Source organism: Candoia aspera, chromosome 6 (genome assembly GCF_035149785.1).
Source record: "Candoia aspera isolate rCanAsp1 chromosome 6, rCanAsp1.hap2, whole genome shotgun sequence".
NCBI classification, from domain to species: Eukaryota; Metazoa; Chordata; class Lepidosauria; order Squamata; family Boidae; genus Candoia; species Candoia aspera.
Window position 1 is genome coordinate 692,447 of NC_086158.1, and position 23,783 is coordinate 716,229.

General features: G+C 50.4%; 2 protein-coding genes across 2 annotated transcripts in view; both read left to right on the forward strand.

Moving 5' to 3' along the window:
- Positions 1–23,783, forward strand: part of LOC134499535 (probable cation-transporting ATPase 13A4) — a 180,240-nt gene that overhangs the window by 51,345 nt on the left and 105,112 nt on the right. The gene's annotated exons all lie outside the window — the stretch shown is intronic.
- The window catches only part of LOC134499797 (probable cation-transporting ATPase 13A5), a 31,814-nt gene continuing 19,741 nt past the window's right edge, over positions 11,711–23,783 (forward strand). Inside the window, exons 1-13 of the mRNA XM_063306641.1 lie at positions 11,711–11,824; positions 12,157–12,330; positions 13,457–13,597; positions 14,234–14,304; positions 14,391–14,471; positions 15,780–15,849; positions 16,550–16,684; positions 18,425–18,497; positions 18,911–19,042; positions 19,636–19,806; positions 21,586–21,743; positions 22,578–22,766; positions 23,097–23,158. Of these exons, the coding sequence (XP_063162711.1) occupies positions 11,711–11,824; positions 12,157–12,330; positions 13,457–13,597; positions 14,234–14,304; positions 14,391–14,471; positions 15,780–15,849; positions 16,550–16,684; positions 18,425–18,497; positions 18,911–19,042; positions 19,636–19,806; positions 21,586–21,743; positions 22,578–22,766; positions 23,097–23,158 (1,571 nt within the window). The remainder of the gene's footprint in view (positions 11,825–12,156; positions 12,331–13,456; positions 13,598–14,233; positions 14,305–14,390; positions 14,472–15,779; positions 15,850–16,549; positions 16,685–18,424; positions 18,498–18,910; positions 19,043–19,635; positions 19,807–21,585; positions 21,744–22,577; positions 22,767–23,096; positions 23,159–23,783) is intronic.

The following is a 23,783-nucleotide window of genomic DNA, read 5'->3' on the forward strand; positions in this document are numbered from 1 at the left end:
TGCTTTTCTGGTTTAATGTCCTCATCAGGCAAAAGATCACCATCAGCAAGTCCTTGCTGTTCTCTTGTGGTGGTCAGTTCAACTGGAGAGCTAGAATTTAATCTCCCCCAGTTTTGTTCAGCAAAAGAAGCGCTTTTGCTAATTATTAATTTCTCTCCCATTATGAACCTGTAGCTCCTCTGGCTTTGTTCATAGCCAACAAAGATGGCTTTCTTTGTTGTGGGGCCTCCTTTCCTTCTCTGCTGTTTTGGAATGTGAACCCATCCAGTGCTACCAAACACTCTAAGATGGCTTACCTTTGGTTTCACACCATAAAACAAATGGAATGGAGTGTCCTGAATCACAGAGTTATACAACCTGTTCTGAACATAAGTGGCAGTCGATATTGCCTCTCCCCAGAACTTAAAACATAATCGTGAATCTTTTAACATGCATTCCATCGCATTTTGCAAGGTTCTGCCCTTTCTTTCAGCAACACCATTTTGCTGAGGGGTGTACGGGTTAGAAAGAATTTGTTCTATCCCTTTTTCCACTAGGAACCTTCTGAATTTGTGAGAAAGGTATTCTCCTCCTCTATCACATTGGAGTGCAGATACAGGCCTAGGGAATTTTCCATTTGCCCATGTCACAAAACTTTTAAATTTCTCAAATGCCTCATCTTTATGTTTTAAGGTGTAGATAAATGTGTATCTTGAGAAATCATCAATGATGGTCATTGCATACCTTGCTTGTCCAAGACTTGGAGCAAAAGGACCAATAATGTCAGAGTGTACAATTTCCAAAGGTCTAGTTGTAACTCTGTCACTGTGCTTACTCACAGGAGCTTTTAGTGTTTTGCTTTCTTTGCAAACTACACAGTCTAAGTATTTATCACAGGGTTTTATCTTTAGGTCAGCACACAGCTGTGGCATTTGTGCTATATACTTGAAATTAGCATGACCAAATCTCCTGTGCATCAGGTGTACACATTGGTCATGATATGGTGTGTTGCCAACTGCAGCCTTGCAGCTTGGCTTCCTTGCATTTTGCACAATGTACAAGGAGTCTTTTAACATACCAGTAGCACACAATTTCCCATTTTTACGTATCTCACAACCATTTTTCTTAAATGTTATGATATACCCTGTTGCAGCCAATTGTGCCACAGATAAAAGGTTTGATTGTAAATTTGGCACATACAACAGACCTTTTACAGTTTCTCCTAAGCTGGATAAATACAAGTCACCTTGTCCCATAATTTTGGTCACAGACCCATCAGCCAAAGATACACTTTGTCTTTCAGTTTTAGACAGTGACACAAAAGAGCTTTTACAATTACATAAATGACAACTGGCCCCAGAATCTAACACCCATACATCAGAATTACCCTTCTCAGCAACCTGTGCAATTTGGGTTGTCTGAAGAGCCTTCTTCTGTGTTGCCCTTGTGTTCTTCTGCTCTGTCTTTCTACTCTTGGGTCTCATGGCACAGTCTCTTTGCAAATGTCCAGCTGAACCACAAGTGAAGCATCTCTGGCTTGCTAGCGCTGTGGCCTCAGGTTCCTTTCCCTTCTTTTCCCTTATTTTCTGGTCTTGCAGCTTTCCAGAAGAGATGGGGGGGGGATCTTTCCTCTCTCTTCTCCCATTCAGCGAGTAAGCGCTGTGTAACATACGATGGGGTGAGGTCTGCTTCAGGCATAGCCTCCAGGGTACAAATCAGCGTGTCCCACGTTTCATTTAGTGAGGACAGGAGGATATATGATTTTGTGAGAGGTGTAAATTCCATTCCTCTCTCCTGCAACTCAACAAACAGCTGCTGAATAAAATGCAGGTGCTCAGGAAGGCTATCTCCTTCTGCAAGGTAGGCTCTGTACAGCTTTTTCGTCAGAGTAACTTTACTCCCTGCTGTTGCCTTTACATATAAGTCTCTCAAAGCGTCCCAAAGTTGCTTTGCAGACTGCATGCCTCGCACGTGGACTAGCTGATTGTCCTCAACTCCCAAGATAATGGTGGCTCTAGCCCGCTCATCCTGTCTCAGCCATTCAGCATTGGGATTTTGGGGGGTTTGCTCACCAATTGGCAGCCAAAGATCCTCTCTGCGAAGATACATTTCCATCTTCAGGGCCCAATTCAAATAGTTGGTCTCTGATAGGCGCTCCAGAGGCATCGCTGAGGGCTGGGAGGTAGCCATGGCTTCTTCCTTCTTTTGCAAGTCACCTCAGCTAGCTTCTAAGTCCTGCAGACCGGCAGTTGCTGGAAAATCTCCAGGTGGCTCCAAAGAAAATCTTCACAGGTCTTTGCTACCTGCCTTTAAATTGTGCACGAGGTGTGGAGCTGATCTCTCTTTTCTCTCTGGGTTTTACTGCGTTGTTTACTGGGCACAGGGACGCGGTGGCGCTGCGGGTTAAACCGCTGAGCTGTCGATCGGAAGGTTGGCGGTTCGAAACCGCGCAGCGGGGTGAGCTCCCGTTGTTAATCCCAGCTCCTGCACACCAAGCAGTTTGAAAACATGCAAATGTGAGTAGATTAATTGGTACCGCTTCGGCGGGAAGGTAACGGCGTTCCGTGAGTCATGCTGGCCACATGACCCGGAAGTGTCCTATGGACAACGCCGGCTCCAAGGCTTAGAAACGGAGATGAGCACCGCCCCCTAGAGTCGGACTCGACTGGACTTTACGTCAAGGGAAACCTTTACCTTTACCTTACTGGGCACATAACCTGTTGGCAGATGCTGGGAAAGCCTTTAGCCCAGGAGAGGTCAAAAAAAGTCACACACCAAGCATTTCTATAAAAATAATTTATTTACAGAAAGCAAAAACAAAAGCAAAAACATTTAAAGTACGTAGCTCCCTTTGGAGCAAGCCTTGCTGAGCTACATTTCCAGCAGAGAGAAAAAGAGGAAGTAAGAACAAGTCCAGGCAGGATTCCTCCCCAAGGCTAATTTGCATGAAGCACGTGAGAGGAGACAATCTAATACAACCCCTTCACCTGGCCAAAATGATTTGATACAATAGCAGTCTTAATCTATTAGTAGGAAAACCTCAACATGTCCTACATAGTGGCTGTTACAGTCTTTGCATTGTATGTTGTAAATAACTCCTGTTTTTTTCTCTTGGGCTGTTGGGTCTTTTGGGTTGCTTAATAGGTTTTGAAGAGTTTTAGTTGGTTTATGTGCTACGGTGATGCCGTGCGGTTGTAACAGTCTGTTGGTGGTTTCTGAGATGTTTCTGATGTATGGCAGTGTTATCCTTTCTGTAGCTTCTGTTGGTTGGGTTGCAGTGGGTTGGGTGGTGAGGCACTTTTTGATAAAGTTGAGCAGGTATCCATTTTGTTGGAAGATGCTGTACAGATGATCTTTTCCCTTTTTCTGGTGTTCGGGGTTGCTGCAGTGTATAAGTGCTCGTCTGAACAATGTTCTTACACAGCTTCTCTTGTGGGAGGTTGGGTTGTTACTCTGGTAATGGAGCACTTGGTTGGTGTGGGTAGCTCTCCGGTAGACTTGTGTTTCTAATTTACCATCATTTCCTCTACTGATGAGGATGTCCAGGAATGGTAGTTAGTTGTTTTCTTCCTCCCTTTGTGAATGTTATTCCATTAAAGATGTTATTGATGGTTTTGTGGGTTTCTTCCAGTTGTTTCTTTTGTATTAGGACAAAAGTGTCATCTACATACTGGATCCTTACTTTGGGTTGTATGTGTGGGAGTGCTGTCCTTTCCAGACGCTGCATTACAACGTAGTTGCTGGTTGCTTGAGAGTTACTATTAAACCCTAATACCCACTAGATGGCAGCAGAGAGATACAGATTTTTTTTCTGGTTGCTTGAGAGTGCCGGTTCTTTTCTGGTTCAATTTTTGTGCCGGTTGCTTGAGTTCTGCTTAACTGAGAATCTACTGTAATTTATTTTTTGGGAAGGTAATGCACAGAATCTCACCCACTTTCTGTCTTGCACACCCATGTAGCCTATTTGTTGTTCTATGGTTCAAAATATTGCATGAATCCAGGAAATGGATGAATTCATTAACAGGGTGAAGGATATTGCGTGAGCCCAGTCAAGTGTCCATTAATGCATGGGTTTTTTGTTGTTTATTCGTTCAGTCGCTTCCGACTCTTCGTGACTTCATACATGGGTACCACGGTAAAAATGCACAGGTTGGAGTTTTGCGGGAAGATTTTGATTTGGGTTGTATTAAAAGTCATTCCTTGTTGCACTGCCACAGAGGAGTTCCATTCTGTGTAATGCCCTGGAGAAGAACATCATCGCTTGTTTTAGCACGGAGCTCCTGAGTGTAGCGAGAGTACAAATTGTAATAGCAAATATTTAGCAAGTGAGTATGCTTGAAGAGATTGGGGAAGACCCACAGATCAGCTAGATATGAGCTCACTAATATCCCTAAGGAATATGCAGTGGAGGTGAAGAATAGATTTAAGGGACTGGACTTAGTAGATAGGGTCCCGGAAGAACTCTGGACAGAAGTTGGCAGCATTGTTCAGGAGGCGGCAACAAAATACATCCCAAAGAAAGAGAAAACCAAGAAGGCAAAATGGCTGTCTGCTGAGACACTAGAAGTAGCCCAAGAAAGAAGGAAAGCAAAAGGCAACAGTGATAGGGGGAGATAGGCCCAATTAAATGCAAAATTCCAGAGGTTAGCCAGAAGAGATAAGGAATTATTTTCAAACAAGCAATGCGTGGAAGTGGAAGAAGACAATAGAATAGGAAGGACAAGAGACCTCTTCCAGAAAATTAGAAACATTGGAGGTAAATTCCAGGCAAAAATGGGTATGATCAAAAACAAAGATGGCAAGGACCTAACAGAAGAAGAAGAGATCAAGAAAAGGTGGCAAGAATATACAGAAAACCTGTATAGGAAGGATAACAATATCGGGGATAGCTTTGACGGTGTGGTCGGTGAGCTAGAGCCAGACATCCTGAAGAGTGAGGTTGAGTGGGCCTTAAGAAGCATTGCTAATAACAAGGCAGCAGGAGACGACGGCATCCCAGCTGAACTGTTCAAAATCTTGTGAGATGATGCTGTCAAGGTAATGCATGCTATATGCCAGCAAATTTGGAAAACACAAGAATGGCCATCAGATTGGAAAAAATCAACTTATATCCCCATACCAAAAAAGGGAAACACTAAAGAATGTTCAAACTATTGAACAGCGGCACTCATTTCACATGCCAGTAAGGTAATGCTCAAGATCCTGCAAGGTAGACTTCAGCAGTTCATGGAGCGAGAATTGCCAGATGTACAGCTGGGTTTAGAAAAGGCAGAGGAACTAGGGACCAAATTGCCAATATCCGCTGGATAATGGAAAAAGCCAGGGAGTTTCAGAAAAACCTCTATTTCTGTTTTATTGACTATTCTAAAGCCTTTGACTGTGTGGACCATCACAAATTGTGGCAAGTTCTTAGTGGTATGGGGATACCAAGTCATCTTGTCTGCCTCCTGAAGAATCTGTATAACGACCAAGTAGCAACAGTAAGAACAGACCACGGAACAACGGACTGGTTTAAGATTGGGAAAGGAGTACGGCAGGGCTGTATACTCTCACCCTACCTATTCAACTTGTATGCAGAACACATCATGCGACATGCTGGGCTTGAGGAATCCAAGGCTGGAGTTAAAATCACTGGAAGAAACGTTAACAATCTCAGATATGCAGATGATACCACTTTGATGGCTGAAAGCGAAGAGGAACTGAGGAGCCTTATGATGAAGGTGAAAGAAGAAAGTGCAAAAGCTGGCTTGCAGCTAAACCTCAAAAAAACCAAGATTATGGCAACCAGCTTGATTGATAACTGGCAAATAGAGGGAGAAAACGTAGAAGCAGTGAAAGACTTTGTATTCCTAGGTGCAAAGATTACTGCAGATGCTGACTGCAGTCAGGAAATCAGAAGACGCTTAATCCTTGGGAGAAGAGCAATGACAAATCTTGATAAAATAGTTAAGAGCAGAGACATCACACTGACAACAAAGCCCTGCATAGTTAAAGCAATGGTGTTCCCTGTAGTAACATATGGCTGCGAGAGCTGGACCATAAGGAAGGCTGAGCGAAGGAAGATTGATGCTTTTGAACTGTGGTGTTGGAGGAAAATCCTGAGAGTGCCTTGGACTGCAAGAAGATCAAACCAGTCCATCCTCCAGGAAATAAAGCCAGACTGCTCACTTGAGGGAATGATATTAAAGGCAAAACTGAAATACTTTGGCCACATAATGAGAAGACAGGACACCCTGGAGAAGATGCTGATGCTAGGGAGAGTGGAAGGCAAAAGGAAGAGGGGCCGACCAAGGGCAAGGTGGATGGATGATATTCTAGAGGTGACGGACTCGTCCCTGGGGGAGCTGGGGGTGTTGACGACCGACAGGAAGCTCTGGCGTGGGCTGGTCCATTGAGATTGTTAATGTTTCTTCCAGCGATTGGTCCATGAGATTGTTAATGTTTCTTCCAGCGATTTTAACTCCAGCCTTGGATTCCTCAAGCCCAGCATGTTGCATGATGTGTTCTGCATACAAGTTGAATAGGTAGGGTGAAAGTATACAGCCCTGCCGTACTCCTTTCCCAATCTTAAACCAGTCCGTTGTTCCGTGGTCTGTTCTTACTGTTGCGACTTGGTCGTTATACAGATTCTTCAGGAGGCATACAAGATGACCTGGTATCCCCATACCACTAAGAACTTGCCACAATTTGTGATGGTCCACACAGTCAAAGGCTTTAGAATAGTCAATAAAACAGAAATAGAGGTTTTTCTGAAACTCCCTGGCTTTTTCCATTATCCAGCGGATATTGGCAATTTGGTCCGTAGTTCTTCCTTTTCTAAACCCAGCTGTACATCTGGCAATTCTCGCTCCATGAATTGTTGAAGTCTACCTTGCAGGATCTTGAGCATTACCTTACTGGCATGTGAAATGAGTGCCGCTATTCGATAGTTTGAACATTCTTTAGTGTTTCCCTTTTTTGGTATGGGGATATAAGTTGATTTTTTCCAATCTGATGGCCATTCTTGTGTTTTCCAAATTTGCTGGCATATAGCATGCGTTACCTTGACAGCATCATCTCGCAAGATTTTGAACAGTTCAGCTGGGATGCCGTCGTCTCCTGCTGCCTTGTTATTAGCAATGCTTCTTAAGGCCCACTCAACCTCACTCTTCAGGATGTCTGTGTCATGTTCACCATTTCAATGTTCTGTTAACATCGTAACGTTTCACATGTCAAACCGTTAATCCGTGTCTTACATGCTTGAACGTTTGCTGGTATTTTCCATTATTGCTGTGTTCTTTATTTTGCTACTTTGGAATGTATGTTTGGGTTTGCAGTGCTGTTCAAGGTTACTTTCCCAGGCAGATGTAACGGTTGCTAGCACCTGGGAGGGGGTGGTTGCTAACGAGCGCTCGGGGCGGGACTGGGTTGGAAGCAAGGCTTTTAAGTTTGTATTTGGCGCGCTTTTGCTCATTCCCAGCTTTCTCTGTATTTGCATACTATTCCTTTAATAAATCAGTTATCTTTAAGCCCGGGCTTGTGAGACTGAATATTTGGGATTAGGCAACCATTACAGTCTGGCTCTAGCTCACTGGCCACCCCATCAGAGCTATCCCCGATATTGTTATCCTTCCTATACAGGTCTTCTGTATATTCTTGCCACCTTTTCTTGATCTCTTCTTCTTCTGTTAGGTCCTTGCCATCTTTGTTTTGATCATACCCATTTTTGCCTGGAATTTACCTCCAATGTTTCTAATTTTCTGGAAGAGGTCTCTTGTCCTTCCTATTCTATTGTCTTCTTCCACTTCCGCGCATTGCTTGTTTAAAAATAATTCCTTATCTCTTCTGGCTAACCTCTGGAATTTTGCATTTAATTGGGCATATCTCCCCCTATCACTGTTGCCTTTTGCTTTCCTTCTTTCTTGGGCTACTTCTAGTGTCTCAGCAGACAGCCATTTTGCCTTCTTGGTTTTCTCTTTCTTTGGGATGTATTTTGTTGCCGCCTCCTGAACAATGCTGCCAACTTCTGTCCAGAGTTCTTCCGGGACCCTATCTACTAAGTCCAGTCCCTTAAATCTATTCTTCACCTCCACTGCCTATTCCTTAGGGATATTAGTGAGCTCATATCTAGCTGATCTGTGGGTCTTCCCTAATCTCTTTAGTCTGATCCTAAATTGTGCAAGAAGAAGTTCATGATCTGAACTACAGTCAGCTCCAGGTCTTGTTTTTACCGACTGTATAGATGTCCGCCACCTTTGGCTGCAAAGGATGTAGTCAATCTGGTGAAGTCCATGTATAAAGCCGTCTCTTAGGTTGTTGGAAGAGAGTGTTTGTTATGCAGAGTGAGTTTTCTTGGCAAAATTCTATCAGCCTATGTCCTGCTTCGTTTTGTTCTCCCAGGCCATGCTTACCTGTAATTCCAGGTGTCATTTGACTGCCCACCTTAGCATTCCAGTCTCCCGTGATGAAAATAACATCTCTTTTAGGCGTGTTGTCCAGCAGGTGCTGCAGATCCTCATAGAACTGCTCTACTTCAGCTTCTTCAGCATCTGTGGTTGGGGCGTATATTTGGATCACTGTGATGTTAGATGGCTTGCCCTGAATTCGAATTGAGATCATTCTATCGTTTTTTGGATTGTATCCAAGCACTGCTTTAGCCACTTTACTATTAATTATGAAGGCTACTCCATTTCTTCTGTGGTCCTCTTGTCCACAGTAGTAGATCTGGTGGTCGTTTGATGTGAAGTGGCCCATTCCAGTCCATTTCAGTTCACTGACGCCCAAAATCTCCATCTTTAACCTTGACATCTCACCAAGAACCACATCCAATTCGCCCTGGCTCATAGATCTTACATTCCAGGTTCCAATGGTGTGTCGATCCTTAGAACATCGGATTCACCGTTCACCACCAGCACCGTCGGCCGCTAGCCGTCCTTTCGGCTTTGAGCTAGCTGCGTCATCACGTCTGGGGCTAGTTGAACTCATCCTCTGTTCCTCCCCAGTAGCATTTTGACCATCTTCCGACCTGGGGGTCTCATCTTCCGATGGTATACCGACATATCTCTGGTTGTACTGATCCATTGAGTTTTCACGGCAAGAATACTGGGGTGGGTTGCCATTACCTTCCCCAGGGATCGCATTTAGTCTGACCTCTCTGTCATGACCTTCCCGTCTTGGGTGGCCGTTCACGGTTTAGCTCATGGCATCGTTGAGGTGCTCAAGCTCCAGCACCACGACAAGGTAACGATGCTTTGCTGAAGAGTCAGAATATACAGTTAATAAAACACAGCTTGGCACAAGTCAGCTTTTGTGGTTAGTTACTTCCCCCTGCTTTTTTTTTTTTTTCAAAAAAATCTGTTCCATTGTCTCTGATTCTTGGAGACTGCCCAAACAAGTCCCTGCAGTTTTCTTGGCAAGTTTTTTCAAAAGTGGTTTGCCATTGCCTGCTTCCTAGGGCTGAGACAGAGGGACTGGCCCGCGGCCACCCAGCTGGCTTCGTGCCCAAAGCAGGACTGGAACTCACGGCCTCCCGGTTTCTGGCCTGGTGCCTGAACCCAGGGTTTCTCATATGCTGGCTGGGCAATTCTGTCCACACGTCTTAAAGTGGCCGAGGTTGAGAAATACTGCCTTAACCACTAGACCAGACTGGCTCTCCCTTCCCTGAAAGGACGGCGTTCTGTGGAATGGTTGGTCGTTTGTGCATCCTCCTCCTTAGGACAGGGACAGAAACCGAGTTCTCCAACTTCTGGGCCTCACCCTCTTGCTCCTTATTCGTTTACTCTGAGCTGACACCCCTTGTTTGCCTCCCGCTTTAGTGGAGTCAATTGCGGGTTTGGTGGCTGGGTTTCTCCCTGTTGTGCCAGTTTCTAGGGAAGTTGGTTCTTAGCTTTTCTCCAGAAATGTTTGTCAATCTGCAATCCTGTTTGCAAAAGCTTCCAGTATTTTTTTAAAGATCTTTCCTTTCATCTCCTTTGCCTCTCTGAGCTCCCTCCCATGATTATTCCTGAGTGTTCCTCTTCCCTGTGATTTCTGTTCACTTCCTGGAAAGAGGTCTTGTTCCTTCTTTCCTTGTGATTTTCCTGTTTCTTCACTTCCTTGATTGAGATCTCTTTCTTTGCTCTTTCGTGCCCATTGGCGAAAGTCTTGCTGCCTGGGGTTTCATGTTCCGTCTTTCTCCGACTGGCATAAAAACTTAGCTTGAAGCCACCTGGAGCTGTTCTTCTTTACAATTTCTGGAATCTTTTTTTACCTCTTTGATTTTCCTGTTGTCTCTCCACTCTTCATTTTCACATGGTAATCAGACTGAATCTGTGCCTTTCACTGATTTTATATTCATAGCTTGCTTTAATTATTTATAAACTCACCCAACAGCCAAAATTTTCTGGGCGAAAAATACAATAATGCATGCTTTACAATAAAGAGTGCTAAAAAAACAACTTGAATAAAGACATGCACATTAAAATGCAAAATAAAAACACCATATAAACTAGACAACTGGAAGGAGGTCATTCAAAAAGTGAAATAACATGAATTAAAATGCAATCAAAGGGCAGTTAAAAAGCCTGGGAAAAAAGAAAGGTCTTTATCTGGTGCTGAAAGGTGGGCACTAGTCGAGCTTCTGGGGAGGGCGTTTCTGTGCCACCACAGAAGAGAGAATCTATTTCATCTATCATTACAATCCCATGAAGAACCTTGAATGTGATGGGTGGAAAACACAACCTTCGGGCTATCAAAAGGGAGTACTGTACTGAGACGCTCTCCAGGATAGGCAAGGTTACAAATCCCTCCGCAGTGATCTGCATTAACCTGTTGCCCATTCACGGATCTTTCCTGCTTAATGCTTAATGTTCCTTCTGCAAACAGAAAGCAGCGTGAGAAAACAGTTGCTGTACTGGCACGCCTGTTTCTCTTTGCACAACTGAGGTCAGCAATAGCTACACTTCGTGCATTGTGCAAATGCAACACGGAGTCTTTTTCTGGCCTTGCCGAGCCAGTTGGGTGGCCATTTGAATTGCTACCCCGAGTCTTCAATTACCTGTTGGCAGTACCCTGGGTGAATTAAGCCGATGACTTGTATCTGAGTTCAGATCCATTGTTGGTTGGCTGATAACACCCTGCTTAAATGCAGCCCTTAATTGCTGTTCCTTTGGAATCGTTGTAGGAAATTGATGTGACCAATTTCCAGCTTGGTTTGCACCCAGCATATTTCAGATCAGAGCAAGCTCGCCTGTGACTCAGCTCAGCCAGCCAAAAACATGGCTTGAGGTTCATTTATTTGAACAAAACAATTGACTGGCAAAACAGGAGAAGAGGAGGCAGGGGAAAGCGGGGAGTTGAACGACTGGCAACAATTCGCATTATCTACATCTACCTGCACCCGTCTCCGTCAGAAGGCGCAGGGCTTTCCAGAGCCGCTGGGCACAAGCCAGAGTAATTAGCCTGGACGGTCCCAATGGGTGGGGCCTTCGGTAATTCCAGCCTTGGCCCCGTTTGTAGACATAATGGCAGAACTGTAGAGATGGAAAGTAGGACACCAGGTGATCCCCCTTCTCTGCACCAGGAAGGAAAGAATTTGGTGAATGCTGATGATGTATCCAACAATCTTGCATCTGAAGATGGCAAAATTAGGAATCAGATGCATCTGGCCAGATTATCTCAAGTACATCCGGTGGCAATTTTGTTCAGAGCTGGAAAGAAGGACCACTGGGATTAGGGGCTGAAAGGGTGGTAGAACTGCAGGAAGGAGGCCATCATGGAGGGTTCTTCAGAAGATGGGGATCATGCTGGAAAGAGGCTCCTGGCTCCTCAGGGGCTCTGCCTTCTGTCTCTCTCTCCCCCGAAAATGGTTCTGAAGCAGAGACCCAGAGTGTGAATAGCTGGCCTGTTGCAGGCTAAGTCCTGCTGGCATTTGACATGGGAGAGCAATTTAGAGTCACATCCTTTGACCACTCCATGGCTTAATCAGGTTGGGGAACACCTACAGTTGTATTCGCACAACATGAAAAGCTGGATTCATCTTAACCCTGGTTATGTTTTGTGCCATAGTGTGTTGTACAAAGCCACCCCAACTGCTGAGTTTATGCTTCAGTACTTTGTATGTTCCAGAAAATGGGCTCGTTCAGCCACCAGGTTGAGTGTGTTGTGTGAACAGCCAGGGTTTGCACCACCGTTGGTGCCTCACACTGACGTTCTCCCCAGGAGATCTTTGGCTACAAGACCCAAGGCTTCCGGAGGGCCCTGTGCCTGGTTGGGTCCATCCTGTCCTGCGGAGGCCTCCTGCTTCTCTTCCACTGGAAACCGGAGTGGGACGTGTGGGCGAACTGCCTGCCCTGCAGCTTGGAGGAGGCCAACGTGGTGCTGCTCAGAAGTACAGTAGGTCCCTCTTATTTCTCCGAGGCAAGACTGCCCCCCTTCGTGTCCCTGGAAGTCCCAGCCAGGGCGTTGTGTCTCGCTCTGCACAGCAATGTCCTCACCCCTCCTGAGCAAGGAACCTTTTCTGCCACTGAGGTGCTGGAGAATTGGCAGCCTCTCCCCATGCTTCAAATCTACCCTGCTGGACACAGATATAGTTTGGATGTGCACTTCAGCCTCTCCTCTCTTGGAGCAAAACTGTGACTTGTGTGGTTCACAACTATTTCATTTGTTTGCTGTGAAGCCTTCACCCCTTGGGCTACAAGGTCATATCTGCTGTTTAGAAATCCAAAGATTGGGCTGGTGGGAAAGAGAATCCCCACAATATTCAAGGGGGAAGACAACGCATTCACTGTTCTTCCTTATTCTGATCTAATGCTGGGTACTGGAGTTGCTAAATTAAATCTGAAATCCTTAGCCCGGGTTTTCATGGAAGGAAATGTATTCTAGAAATCTGAAATAGTTTCCCAGCATAGTTACTCTAATGAAGATTGAGAGCTCTTGGCAACTTGACAAATCTCACTTGAAGGATTAATTTTACCTTTTAAAAAATGTTTGTTACTATGGTTGAAGTTGCTAAGGCCCCAGAACAAAGACAGATGATGATAGAATGGACGGATGGGTGGATGGATGGATATAGATAGCTGATAGCTAGCTAGCTAGCTAGCTATAGTTAAATGATATAGATAGATAGATGATAGATAGATAGAGATACATATAGACAGACAGATGAAAGAAATAGAAATAGATGATACATGATACGTGATACGTGATGTGCTACCAAGTCAGTGTCAACTCTTAGTGACCTCACAGATAGGTTTCCTCCAGGAGGGTCTGTCCCCAACCCGGCCCTTCAGGCCTTCCAACGGTGCCCCCATCGCCACTGTGACGGAGTCCGCTCTCCTTGCGGCTGGTCGTCGTCCTCCTCTCTTTTTCCTTCCATAGGAAAAGGAGGTGGCATAATTACGAGGGCCTGCCTCTCAGTCTCCTGCTCAAGCAGCTAAACCAGCCCTGCTCTAACAGGAGAATCAAAGAGTCTGAAGATTCACCCAAAGTTTCTCTCCTTTCCTCCCTTTTCCTCCCCCAGGATGAGAGCAAAAGGTATGCTCGGAAGAAGGTGATCTGGCTTGACTTTCAGAATCTTTTGGGCAGTGAAAAATTGGATTACAGCTTCAGCCCAGACAAGCATTCAGTCCTAAGCAGAGCCATAAAGATGCCCGAGACGAAAGTAAGCAAGGACCAAGGGGTCAGCCGGAAACAAGTGGGGCTGGTGTGTCTGTGTGTGGGTGTGTGGAGGGACCCTGCAAAGAGTCTTCCAACTCGTTTTGCTCTTCCTCCTGCTGAGCAAGTTCCATCAGGCACAGCCTGGGGTCAGAGCGACATGCCAAGGAGCGCCTCGGCCCCTGGAAAAATCGGCAGCCTTGCACCTGCGGGCTTCCTGCTTAGCCGGCATTCCCTCCCTGGTTTTAGACCTCCAGGCCCACTGCAGGCCAAGAACCCAGCCAGGTCACGGTGGTGGCCTCATCTGGGGAGAACAGGGAGAACATCAGCTGGGCAGCCTTGCCCTGGATGCTTCCAGAGGTCACGGGGCATCCCTGCGCATCATGGCATCTCCCGGCATCCTGCGTGGGAGGGGGGAGCGGGAGCTCAGCCCGGGGAGGGGAAGGGGAGGGCTGATCCTCCCTGCTGATGCCACCCAATGCTGACCCCTCCCCAGCAGAGCCGAGCCCCAGGCGCACTGAGCCCGCTGCTTGCTCCCCCGGAGGACGGCCTTCTGCTCCCAGGCCTGGCGGAAGTGGCTGCTAGGGAAGACCAGCCGGGGCCCCTAGTTTTCTAATGTTTTTGTGATGTGTTGCTTTTACAGGGGAGGTATATCCAGGTACAAAAAATCCGCTATCTCTGGGATTTTTCTGAGAAGGAGTTTGCCCGAGTTGGGTGAGTTTCCCACTTCCTGGAGGAGAAGGACGAGCCAGAGGGTCCCTGCCAAGCTCCACCATGTTTTGCTGTGGCTCCTTTTCTAGGTCACTGGAGGATGACAACACTTGCTATGAAATACATCGCAGATTTGGAGATGGCCTGGGGAGTGGGGAAAAGGCTCTCAGGTACGTCTCCCCCCCCCCCCCCCAGTCAGCACCTCCCACCTGGCAGCACCAGGTCCTCCGAACTGGAAGTCAGTAAAGCTGCAGGATCGCCCGTTGGGAACTCCACCAGCTGGAAACTAATCATAGCACAAGCTTGTGTCTTAAAACAACTGTAGCATTAAGACTGTATACAGGCATTTAAATATTTTATCAACCTTGACTCTGGCCAAGAAAAAACACACACAGAATTATGCATGTGTGGACACTCTGAATTTTTCTTCTTCTTTTGTTTTAATTCTTTTTTTCTTCCTTCCTTTCCTTTTCTTAACTGTGTATTTTTTTTTTAGTTTTTGTCTTGATGTTTTATTCGTTCAGTAAAAGCAACCATAAAAAGATGGGATAGGATGATTTTTCAAGTGTAGAGTGTTGCAAATGGGACAAAAGAGCTTGTCTGTTGGGAGAGAGAGAGCTGCAGGAAATGCCTGATCTGGCTTTGGAGGTGCCTACTTCTGATGGCCAAAACCTAGTCTAAAGATCCTCTCTTTTGGTGGCTGGGAAGAATCCTGTTCTGGCCCATGTTTGTTTGTTTGTTTGTTTATTTGATTTATATAGCTGTCCATCTCAAACCAGTGACTCTGGGCAGCAAACAGTCATAAAAACAATCTAACAATTAAAACAATACACAAAATTAAATATAAACACAGCCAAGAGATATTAAAATCCATCGGTGTCAGCATAACCAGGAAATGAGGCCCTTCACACACTCGGGGCCCCAGGCCTGGGCACAAAGCCGGGTCTTCAAGGCCTTCGGAAAAGCCAGCCGGGTCGGGGCCATCCTGATCTCAGGAGGGGGGATGTTCCAGAGGGCAGGCGCTGTGGCAGAGAAGGCACGTCTCCTGGTCCCCACCAGCTGACATTCCTTGGCTGACGGGACCCAGAGCATGCTCATCCCTCCAGACTGGATTGGATGGGTAGAGACAGCTGGGAGAAGACGGTCCCTCAGGTAACCCAGTCCCAAGCCACAAAGGGCTTTAAAGGGGACAACCAGCACCTTAAATCGCACCCAGAAACACTATGGCAACCAATGCAGCCCCTGAAGCAGGGGTGTTCCATGTGCCAAGTAGCTGACACTATTTACAACCTGGGCAGCTGCATTCTATACCAGCTGAAGCTTCTGAATGCTCTTCAAGGGCAGCCCCACATACAGTGCATTGCAGTAGTCCAAAGCAGAGTGTGTTGTTCTCTCCTCACCTGCTCCTCAATCTGCTCCTCCTCACCTGCTGGTGGCCGCTTGGCCTCACAAAGCGCTTCTCCCTCCCGCCTTCACAGGAGTTTGGTGTGTGGCCCCAACACCATTGAGATCGAAATCCGTCCCATCTGGAAGCTGCTTTTTAAAGAGGTAACAGGGTGCTGCCTGGCTGTCCCTGGCAAAGGTGTTGAGGATGCCAGGGAGAAGGGGTGGGGTCTTGGGGTCAAAATCTGGGCTCTTTTGTGAGGCTTCTGGTAGGTCTCAGATGGTGAAGAGCCAATTCAGAAAATTCAAGGTATTCTACCTCGGGGGTTGGGACACTTCTCTCGGGGAGCCAAGCCACAGCAAATCTTGTTCTCCAAAAAGCATGGTGCTCTTGTGGGAATAGGAGGGAGACCATGTCCCCACCGCTTGTGATGATGCCAATCTGGGTCTCCTTCGAGCAGTGCCAGCTCAGCTGTGGGTGCTGTGGGCACCGGGGAGTGGGGTGGGGTTTCCCAGCACCTCCTCCTGAGCTGTGGCAAGGGCGGCCGGCATCCCTGGGGTGCAGCGAGTGCCGGGTGGAGGGCTGAACCTCTGGTGGCAACTGGGGGTTGGTGCAGAGCTGCTTGCTGTTGCCCCGGGTGCAAGCCAAGTCTGCCAGTCCAGCTGGCACTGGGGCACACAGGGGGCAAATGGGAGGTCCCCATGGAGTCCTGTGAGACTCGAGGGTGCCCCGCTGGCCCTACAGATGCCGCGTCTGTCCTTGCCGTTCTTGCAAAGGGTGGTTGCCACAGGGCTGAATGCCTGTGGGTGCTTTGCGGGTGCCCCAGGGCTACCCTGAGAGCCTACCCATGTTCTCTGCTGGCAGATCCTGAACCCCTTCTACGTCTTCCAAGCCTTCACGCTGGCCCTCTGGCTCAGCCAGGGCTACATCGAGTTCTCCGTGGCCATCATCATCCTCTCTGTTATCTCCATCTCCCTCACTGTGTATGACCTTCGGCAGGTGAGTTCACGCTGCTGCCCCACCCAGAAGTCTGGTCCCGCCCATTGCGATCTCACAGAAGAGGGGATCTCGCTCCCACCCATTTGTTTTATCTGCTGGATCAATGCCCCGTCTCTCCCCAGGCACTCAAGGAAGGGCACACAACCCTGTGAGGGGTGGGGGGGGAGAGAGGGATGGGCCAAGGCTGCCTGGTCAGCCTCCGTGGCTGGGTCTGCCTGGTCCTGTGATTCTCATTACTCTGGCTTTGTCCAGAGATGGAGCGACCTGCTCAGGGGACTCTGCACATGCTCAGGGAACTCTCCGCACACTTATTACTTCCTGGGCTGCACTTCCTGGGACTGGACTGACCTGGGGATCCCCAGGGCCTGTGGCAGCTGTCCCTGCTGACTTCTACCCCCAGGGGTCAGTGTGGGGAGGGGACCTGGGAAGGCTGACTCCTCTTTTTCCTGGGGCTGTTTTTGTGGGGGAGGGAGGAGCTTTGCAGTTCTGGTCTTAGGGTATGGGGGGAACAGAGCTCTCTTCCCCCCCCCCCCAGTTTGCCTTTGATGGCTGTCTCTCCTGCTGATGCCTGAGAGCCTGGAAGCCCTGGACCTGGGAAGGCTGACTCCTCTTTTTCCTGGGGCTGTTTTTGTGGGGGAGGGAGGAGCTTTGCAGTTCTGGTCTTAGGGTATGGGGGGAACAGAGCTCTCTTCCCCCCCCCCCCCCCAGTTTGCCTTTGATGGCTGTCTCTCCTGCTGATGCCTGAGAGCCTGGAAGCCTGTCCTTGTCCTCTGAGCTTCAGAGAGCTGGGCCAGAGTCACACATTTTCACTCCTGTCCCTTTGAGCGAGAACATGGGGGGGGGGGCTTGGAGCCCCTGAAAGGGAGAACCGAAGGCCCCTGCCTGCCAAACCTCGGCTGGCACGTGAGGATGGGAGTCCAGCACCCTTGTTTTTGGGCCTTGCTGGCGGGGGGCCAGAGCACCTGCTGGCCAGCTAGAGAGACTAGACGGGCCCGGGCCTGATTCATCTCTCAGGCTCCGGGGCCCAGCCCTGAAGTAGAAGGGAGGTCCCCTGAGAGGCCACAAGGATAAAGCGGACAAGCCCAGGGCGGACTGTCCGAGCTTTGGCCTCAGTGTCCTCTTGGGAGCCACTCTGGGTTCCCATCTCGGCTTCCCACCCCTCCAAAGTGAAGGGCAGAGGAAGTGAGTGGTCCCCAGCCCCAGCCAGAATCTGCAGAATCTTCCTTCTCCAACCCAGAGGGAAAGGGGAGCGTGCAAGTCCCCCACCCCACCCCACCCCCGTCATCACCCAGCTCTCCTGGCAAGGAGCCTCATCCTTCTTTCGGGAGAGCCCTTCGTCCTGCAGTTCTCTCCCTCAAATATGTGTTTTCAGTAGGGAGGGGCAGGTTGCCTTGCCACATTCTCCAGCTGCTTCTTTGTCTTCCTTTATCGCCATCCAAAAGGAGAGAAACAGAGAATGGTTGCCTCCATAGGTCACCCCTCTGGAGAAACCCTTTCTCCGTGTTTGTGTGTGTGTGTGTGTGTGTGTGAGAGAGAGAGAGAGAGAGAGAGAGAGATGGATGGATGGATGGATGGCTTATTAGATTTTCCAGGTGACTGATAGAATTTGGCAAATCTCACACCCGCCCCGCCCCCGGGATCTGGATTAGCCTTCCCTCCCCCGGCTAGAAAGAGGAGGCAGAGCCAGAGACGGTCCAGTTCCAGCCCTTTAACCTTCTCCCCCCACCCCCGCACCCCCAGCAATCCCTCAAGCTGCACAACCTGGTGAAGGAGCACAACCGGGTCCAAGTCACAGTCTGGGCGAAAGGCGAAGGTGGGTGTGGTGAGACCAATAACCCTCCCCTCCCCTCCGCTCTGCTCCCCTCCCCTCCCCTTTCCTGCCCCACATCCCCCTTTCCTCTCCCCAGCCCATACTGACTACCAGTCCCGTGGGGAATGGGCTTCCGCGTTGCCTTCTTTGACGCCCTGCTCACTCCAGCAATTTGACCGGAGGGGGGGGGAGCTCTCCTTCCGTCCCTGCCCCTTCCTCTGGCTGGCCCAGAGAGGCACCCGGGAAAGCGTCTGCACCAAATTCCTTCCCAAACTACTGCAGTTCCCGGAGCAACCAAAGCCTCCTCGCCTCCCCCGCACACAAAAATGAAAGGAGACGAAAGGACGCGGCTAAAGGTTCCGGCCCAGGTCCGCGATCGGGCGAGCGCCGCCTCCCTCTCTTTCTCGTCCCCCCAGGGAGCCGCACCTCGGAGTCCTGCCACTTAGTCCCGGGCGACCTCCTCCTGTTGGAGGGCCAGCGGTTCTCCCTGCCCTGCGACGCCATCCTGTTGGAGGGGAGCTGCGTGGTCAACGAGGGGATGCTCACCGGTACAGGCCGCCGGCGGTTCGTGCGTCCGGGGCGCTTCTGCTCCTCGCGGCCTGTGGCTCTGGCGGGCCGAGAGAGGAGCCTTGCGGGGAGGGACGCGGGGAGAGCGGGGGTGTGCCCGTGTGTATGCACACGCAGGGGGCCGTGTGGGTATGAGACTCTGGTTGTTTCAGGGTGGAAGGTGCACTGTACGGCTGCTGTCATCCAACCGGGATGGCGTTCCCCACTGGCTGCCGGCAGCAGCCCGCCTGCCCGCCCCTCTGGCTGCGCCTCCGCTCTGCGAGCGGCGTCTCCGTGGACGCCCGTCCCCGAAGGCCATTTCTCGCCTCGGCTGCCGGTTTGCTCGGAGAGCCGCTTGCAGATGACGGCAGCGGGTGGAGAAGCGGAGCCCAGGAGCCCTGAGCCTCCCCGTCTCCCGCGGCGGAAGAGCCTTCCCTGCCGCCCCTGGCTCCCTCTCCCTCCCTTTCCTCTCCTGAATCCGGAGGCAGCTCGCACGTTCCTGGGGCAGCCGCTGGTCCGTTGCCGCACCCCGCCAGGCTCCATATCGAGGAGGGTGAAGGGCACTGAGCCGTGTGCGATTTTCCGTGACCTTTAGGTGAAAGTGTCCCGGTCACGAAGAGCCCCCTGCCTCACACCGACAACACCCTGCCCTGGAAAGTGTACGGGATGGGGGATTACCGGCGGCACGTCCTCTTCTGTGGCACGGAGGTGATCCAGACCAGGCGAGCAGGCCCGGGGCCTGTCCAGGCCGTTGTGCTGCAAACTGGTGCGTGTGCGTCGGAGGACCAGTGGCTTTGCTCTCCTGGGAGGACGGGGAGGAGCAGAGGGTCTGGGTCCCTGGCAGCACCAGCGGGCAAGCCTGGGAAGGGGGGAAGGAGCTGTCCCACCACCAGATGGAGGGCGGAAGAGGAGGATGTTCAGGGCACAAACCTGGGAGTGCAGGGAGAGTGAAGCATTTCTGGACTTGACGCTGCTCCCAGAACCATTGCACAGAGGTTCATGGCCTTTACTTTTTATTTTCACAATGTCCCTGGTTACAGATATGGCTGGAGTTGGAGTTCTTATGAAGAAAAGAGGTTAAATATTGACTTTCACTCATAATTTCCTGATTCAGGTTGCTCCGTAAAATTTTATGTCTGTAACACATTCCAGCTCAGGAGCAGGTGGGAAACGCTGATGTACAGTTCTTTAACCATCTGGTCTGGACCCAGATCCCTCTAACCTGTTGGCCAATTATTTTCAGGCTTTGGCAGTCCTCTCCCCCCCCCCCAAAAAAAACACATCTGGAGGCCTGTCACTGATGAAGCCTTAGTGAGAAAGCCTCCCTGTTGGGGGTACCTTCCCCCAAGTCATCGCTGTGCGCTGCTCAGCTTGATTTGCAAACTCTCCCGAGTGAGGCTGAGAGATTTATGATGAGAATGAAGGATGGCAAAGGGATGTCTCTGTCTCCGCTGACTGCCCAGGCCAAGGGAATCAGCCTGCTTGGGTAGGAGCCTGTACAGCCTGCCTTTCATGCTGATTCAGTGTCCGCCCCCCCCCCCAAGCAATCAGTCAGGAACAGCGCAGGCTTACTAACTGGTCCAAACAGAAAGTACGCCAGAGGCCCCGGAGCAAAGGAAAACGGTGCTGCTGTACTTAAACCAGTAAACAAACTAGTAGGAATAATATGAAATCAGGAAGAACAAAGCTCTGATTAGCAGCCCCCCACCCACCACCTAGTAGGGCGTTGCACTCAGTGATCTCCCAGGGCAGTTTCAGCTTTATGAACCTGTTCCATTGTTCCACATTAATCCAGGTGGAGATGCCCGCAGCCTTCAAGAAATAACTTCTCTGGTGCCAATGTATACATATACTCAAATGCTAACAAAAGCAAGCAGGCAGAAAAGCCCGCAGCAGGAAGGGGCCCATTTCACAGTGGGAGTCCAAACCGCGTCCCGGCGGTTGATCCTTGAGCCGGCGCTAGGCCCGCCCTTGACACCAGGGGTCAGCTCTGGGCAGGACGGATCTCGCTGCTTCCCAGGAACCGGACCCCCTTTCCAGGGCTGCAGCAAGGCAGTGGCTCTGCAGAGTCCTGTTCGGGCACCCAATTCTCACCTGGGAGTCCCAGCTGTTATTTTATGGGCAGGACAAGACGAAGCACTTTCTGTGAGGGGCATCCGGCTTCGAAACGAACCAGGGACCTTTCCGTGCCTCTGTTCTATGTGTGCTGTTTCGGCTGGCCTGCTCACCAATTGTCAGTCATGGCTGTCCCTTCACTGACGGGCTCCTTTCTCCAAAATGCAGGACGTGGCCTGGCCCCTCTGCAGCCCTTCCCGGCTTCTGAGGGGATAAAAGAGCCTGTCTTTCTTTCTGGCCAGCTGAGGAGCCCCTTGAGATGCTGAGCTGGGAGCTGCAACCCTTTTTGCTTAATCCTCATCTGGGACAGGTTGCTCCTGCTTTGGCCTGGGAAGTGAGAACCTCGGGAGGCCCCCATGCTGTCTCCCCCGGTGCCAGTTCGGGACGAGTGCCCTCAAGTGCCCCTTGCCCACTGCGTGTTCCCCTGCAGGCTTCCGTACTGCCAAGGGAGACCTGGTGAGGTCCATCCTCTACCCAAAGCCACTCAGCTTCAGGCTGTACCGAGAAGCCTTCCAGTTCGTCGTGTGCCTGGCTGTGATTGGGATCTTGGGGCTGATCTACGCAACCTGCGTGTACGTGACCCGGAAGGTGGGTCCCAGAAGCAGCTCGAGGATGATGCAGGGCCCAGCAAAATTTCACGGGCAAGCAGGGGACACGGTGCTGCCCCTCCCTCCCTCCGTCTGGCCGGGCTCTGCTGCAGCCTGTCTGGGTGCATGAGGAGGAGCAGATGAAGCTGAAGCAGAAGCAACAGGTTGCAGTGTGGAGGACCAAGAGGTGCTCTGCCGGGACAGACTTGCAAGTTCTGCTGCCCCCCCCACTCCAACTTTGTTTCTCCCCTCCCTCCCCATGCCCAGTGTCGTGTGGGCTTTTTCTCCTAAAGAAAAGAGGTTTACGGTGGGTCTGTTTGGGGTATGCCCAGATTCCAGAGGGCAGGAAGGATCAGAAGTATTTGCACTTACCCAGGACAGCGTCCAGAGCAGTGTTTCTCAACCTTGGCAACCTGAAGACGGGTGGACTTCAACTCCCAGAATTCCCCAGCCATGGCTGGCTGGGGAATTCTGGGAGTTGAAGTCCACCCGTCTTCAAGTTGCCAAGGTTGAGAAACACTGGTCGAGAGGATGTTCTGTGGTTGAAGGTTGCCCAGACAGGCTGCAGTGGAAAGGCTGCAGAACTGGCACCTCAACAGCTTGCCCCCTTGCAATTGGCAGCAAAGGATGGGCTGACCCCTCCCCACATCTGTGCTCCTCTCTGCAGAGACAGCTGACTGTGAACACCCTCCCTGTTTTGGGAAGAGACCCCCCCCCCAGTACTGCCAAACTTCCCCTCGCCTGTCAGGCTGCCTTCCTGGGGAGGCAAGAGCTGAGCAGCCTGCACAGGCTCCTTGGCAGGGTCTGCCCACACCAACTGCTGTGTCCTTTCCAGCGACCCACATCAGACACGGTGGCCATGGCTCTCCTGCTCCTGACCATCGCCGTCCCACCGGCCATCCCAGCAGCCTTGACCACCAGCATTGTCTATGCCCAGCGGAGGCTTACCAAGAAGAAGATTTTCTGCATTAGTCCCCAGAGGATCAACATCTGCGGTCAAATCAACTTGGTGTGCTTTGATAAGGTGCGGCTCTGTGTGTGTGTGTGTGTGTGAGTGCAAGTGCAAATGTGAGTGAGTGAAGAGCTTCCGGGAGATTCACCCTGGGGAGGGTGGCCTGGCTTCCGGGAGATTCTTCTCAGCCTCTTCCAAGTCCTCGGGATTGCTGCCCTTGACCACGATGCCTTGACCGGCTCCTTCATGTCCACCCTGCAGAATGCTGTTTCCTTCAGGTGCCTGCCTCCGCTTTGGCACCCCCTCCCGTCCCCCCCTTCCCTTGCTTCCATTCACGCGTGTGGGAGCAGAGTGCTTGCACCCTCTCTCGCGTGGCATAATCCGGCTCTTCCTTTAACCCAGACAGGCACCCTAACCGAGGATGGGCTGGATCTCTGGGGCGTTGTTCCTTGCCAAAACAAGAGGTAAGGCATGTGGAATGGGAATCTGACTGAGCTTAAAGAATGCGATTCCCGGGGGCAAAAAATGGAAGAGTGCTGAAGAGGAGACTGGCCTGGAAAGCTGGAAGTTTGCCAGCGGGCTGTTGCCTTCCGGGCCGCTTTCTGGGTCCTGCCAGGAAAAGCAGCCTGGCCAGCTGCCCTGAGGACTAGCAGAGGGGCTGGTCTCCCACTGGCCAATCCTTCCTCGCAAAGGATGGAGGTGGCGCTTCAGGCCCAAGGAATCGGCAGAAGGGCTTTTGCAATCTCGCCACTTAATCGTGGATGCTCAGAAACTGAGCACTATGATGGGAAAAGCCACCTTTTCTGAGCCGAGAGCCACACTTGACCTTTTTGGTGGGGGGCGGGAGGAGGGTAGAGGTGGAGGACTGCAGGGTAGGCAGGGCGCCATCACCCAGAGGGGTCAGAATGTGTGTGGGGGAAATGAAGGGGGAGAAAACAGTGATCAGCCTGTTTTGGGGCACAATTATAATTTTCTTCTGTTGCTCACCAGAGCATGGTAGTAAATGTGTCTGGCCAAAGGAGCTGGAGAAAGAGGACTTGGAGGTGTCCGGTTGCCCCCCTGCCCTGGGCTGCCTCCTTCCTGGTCCTG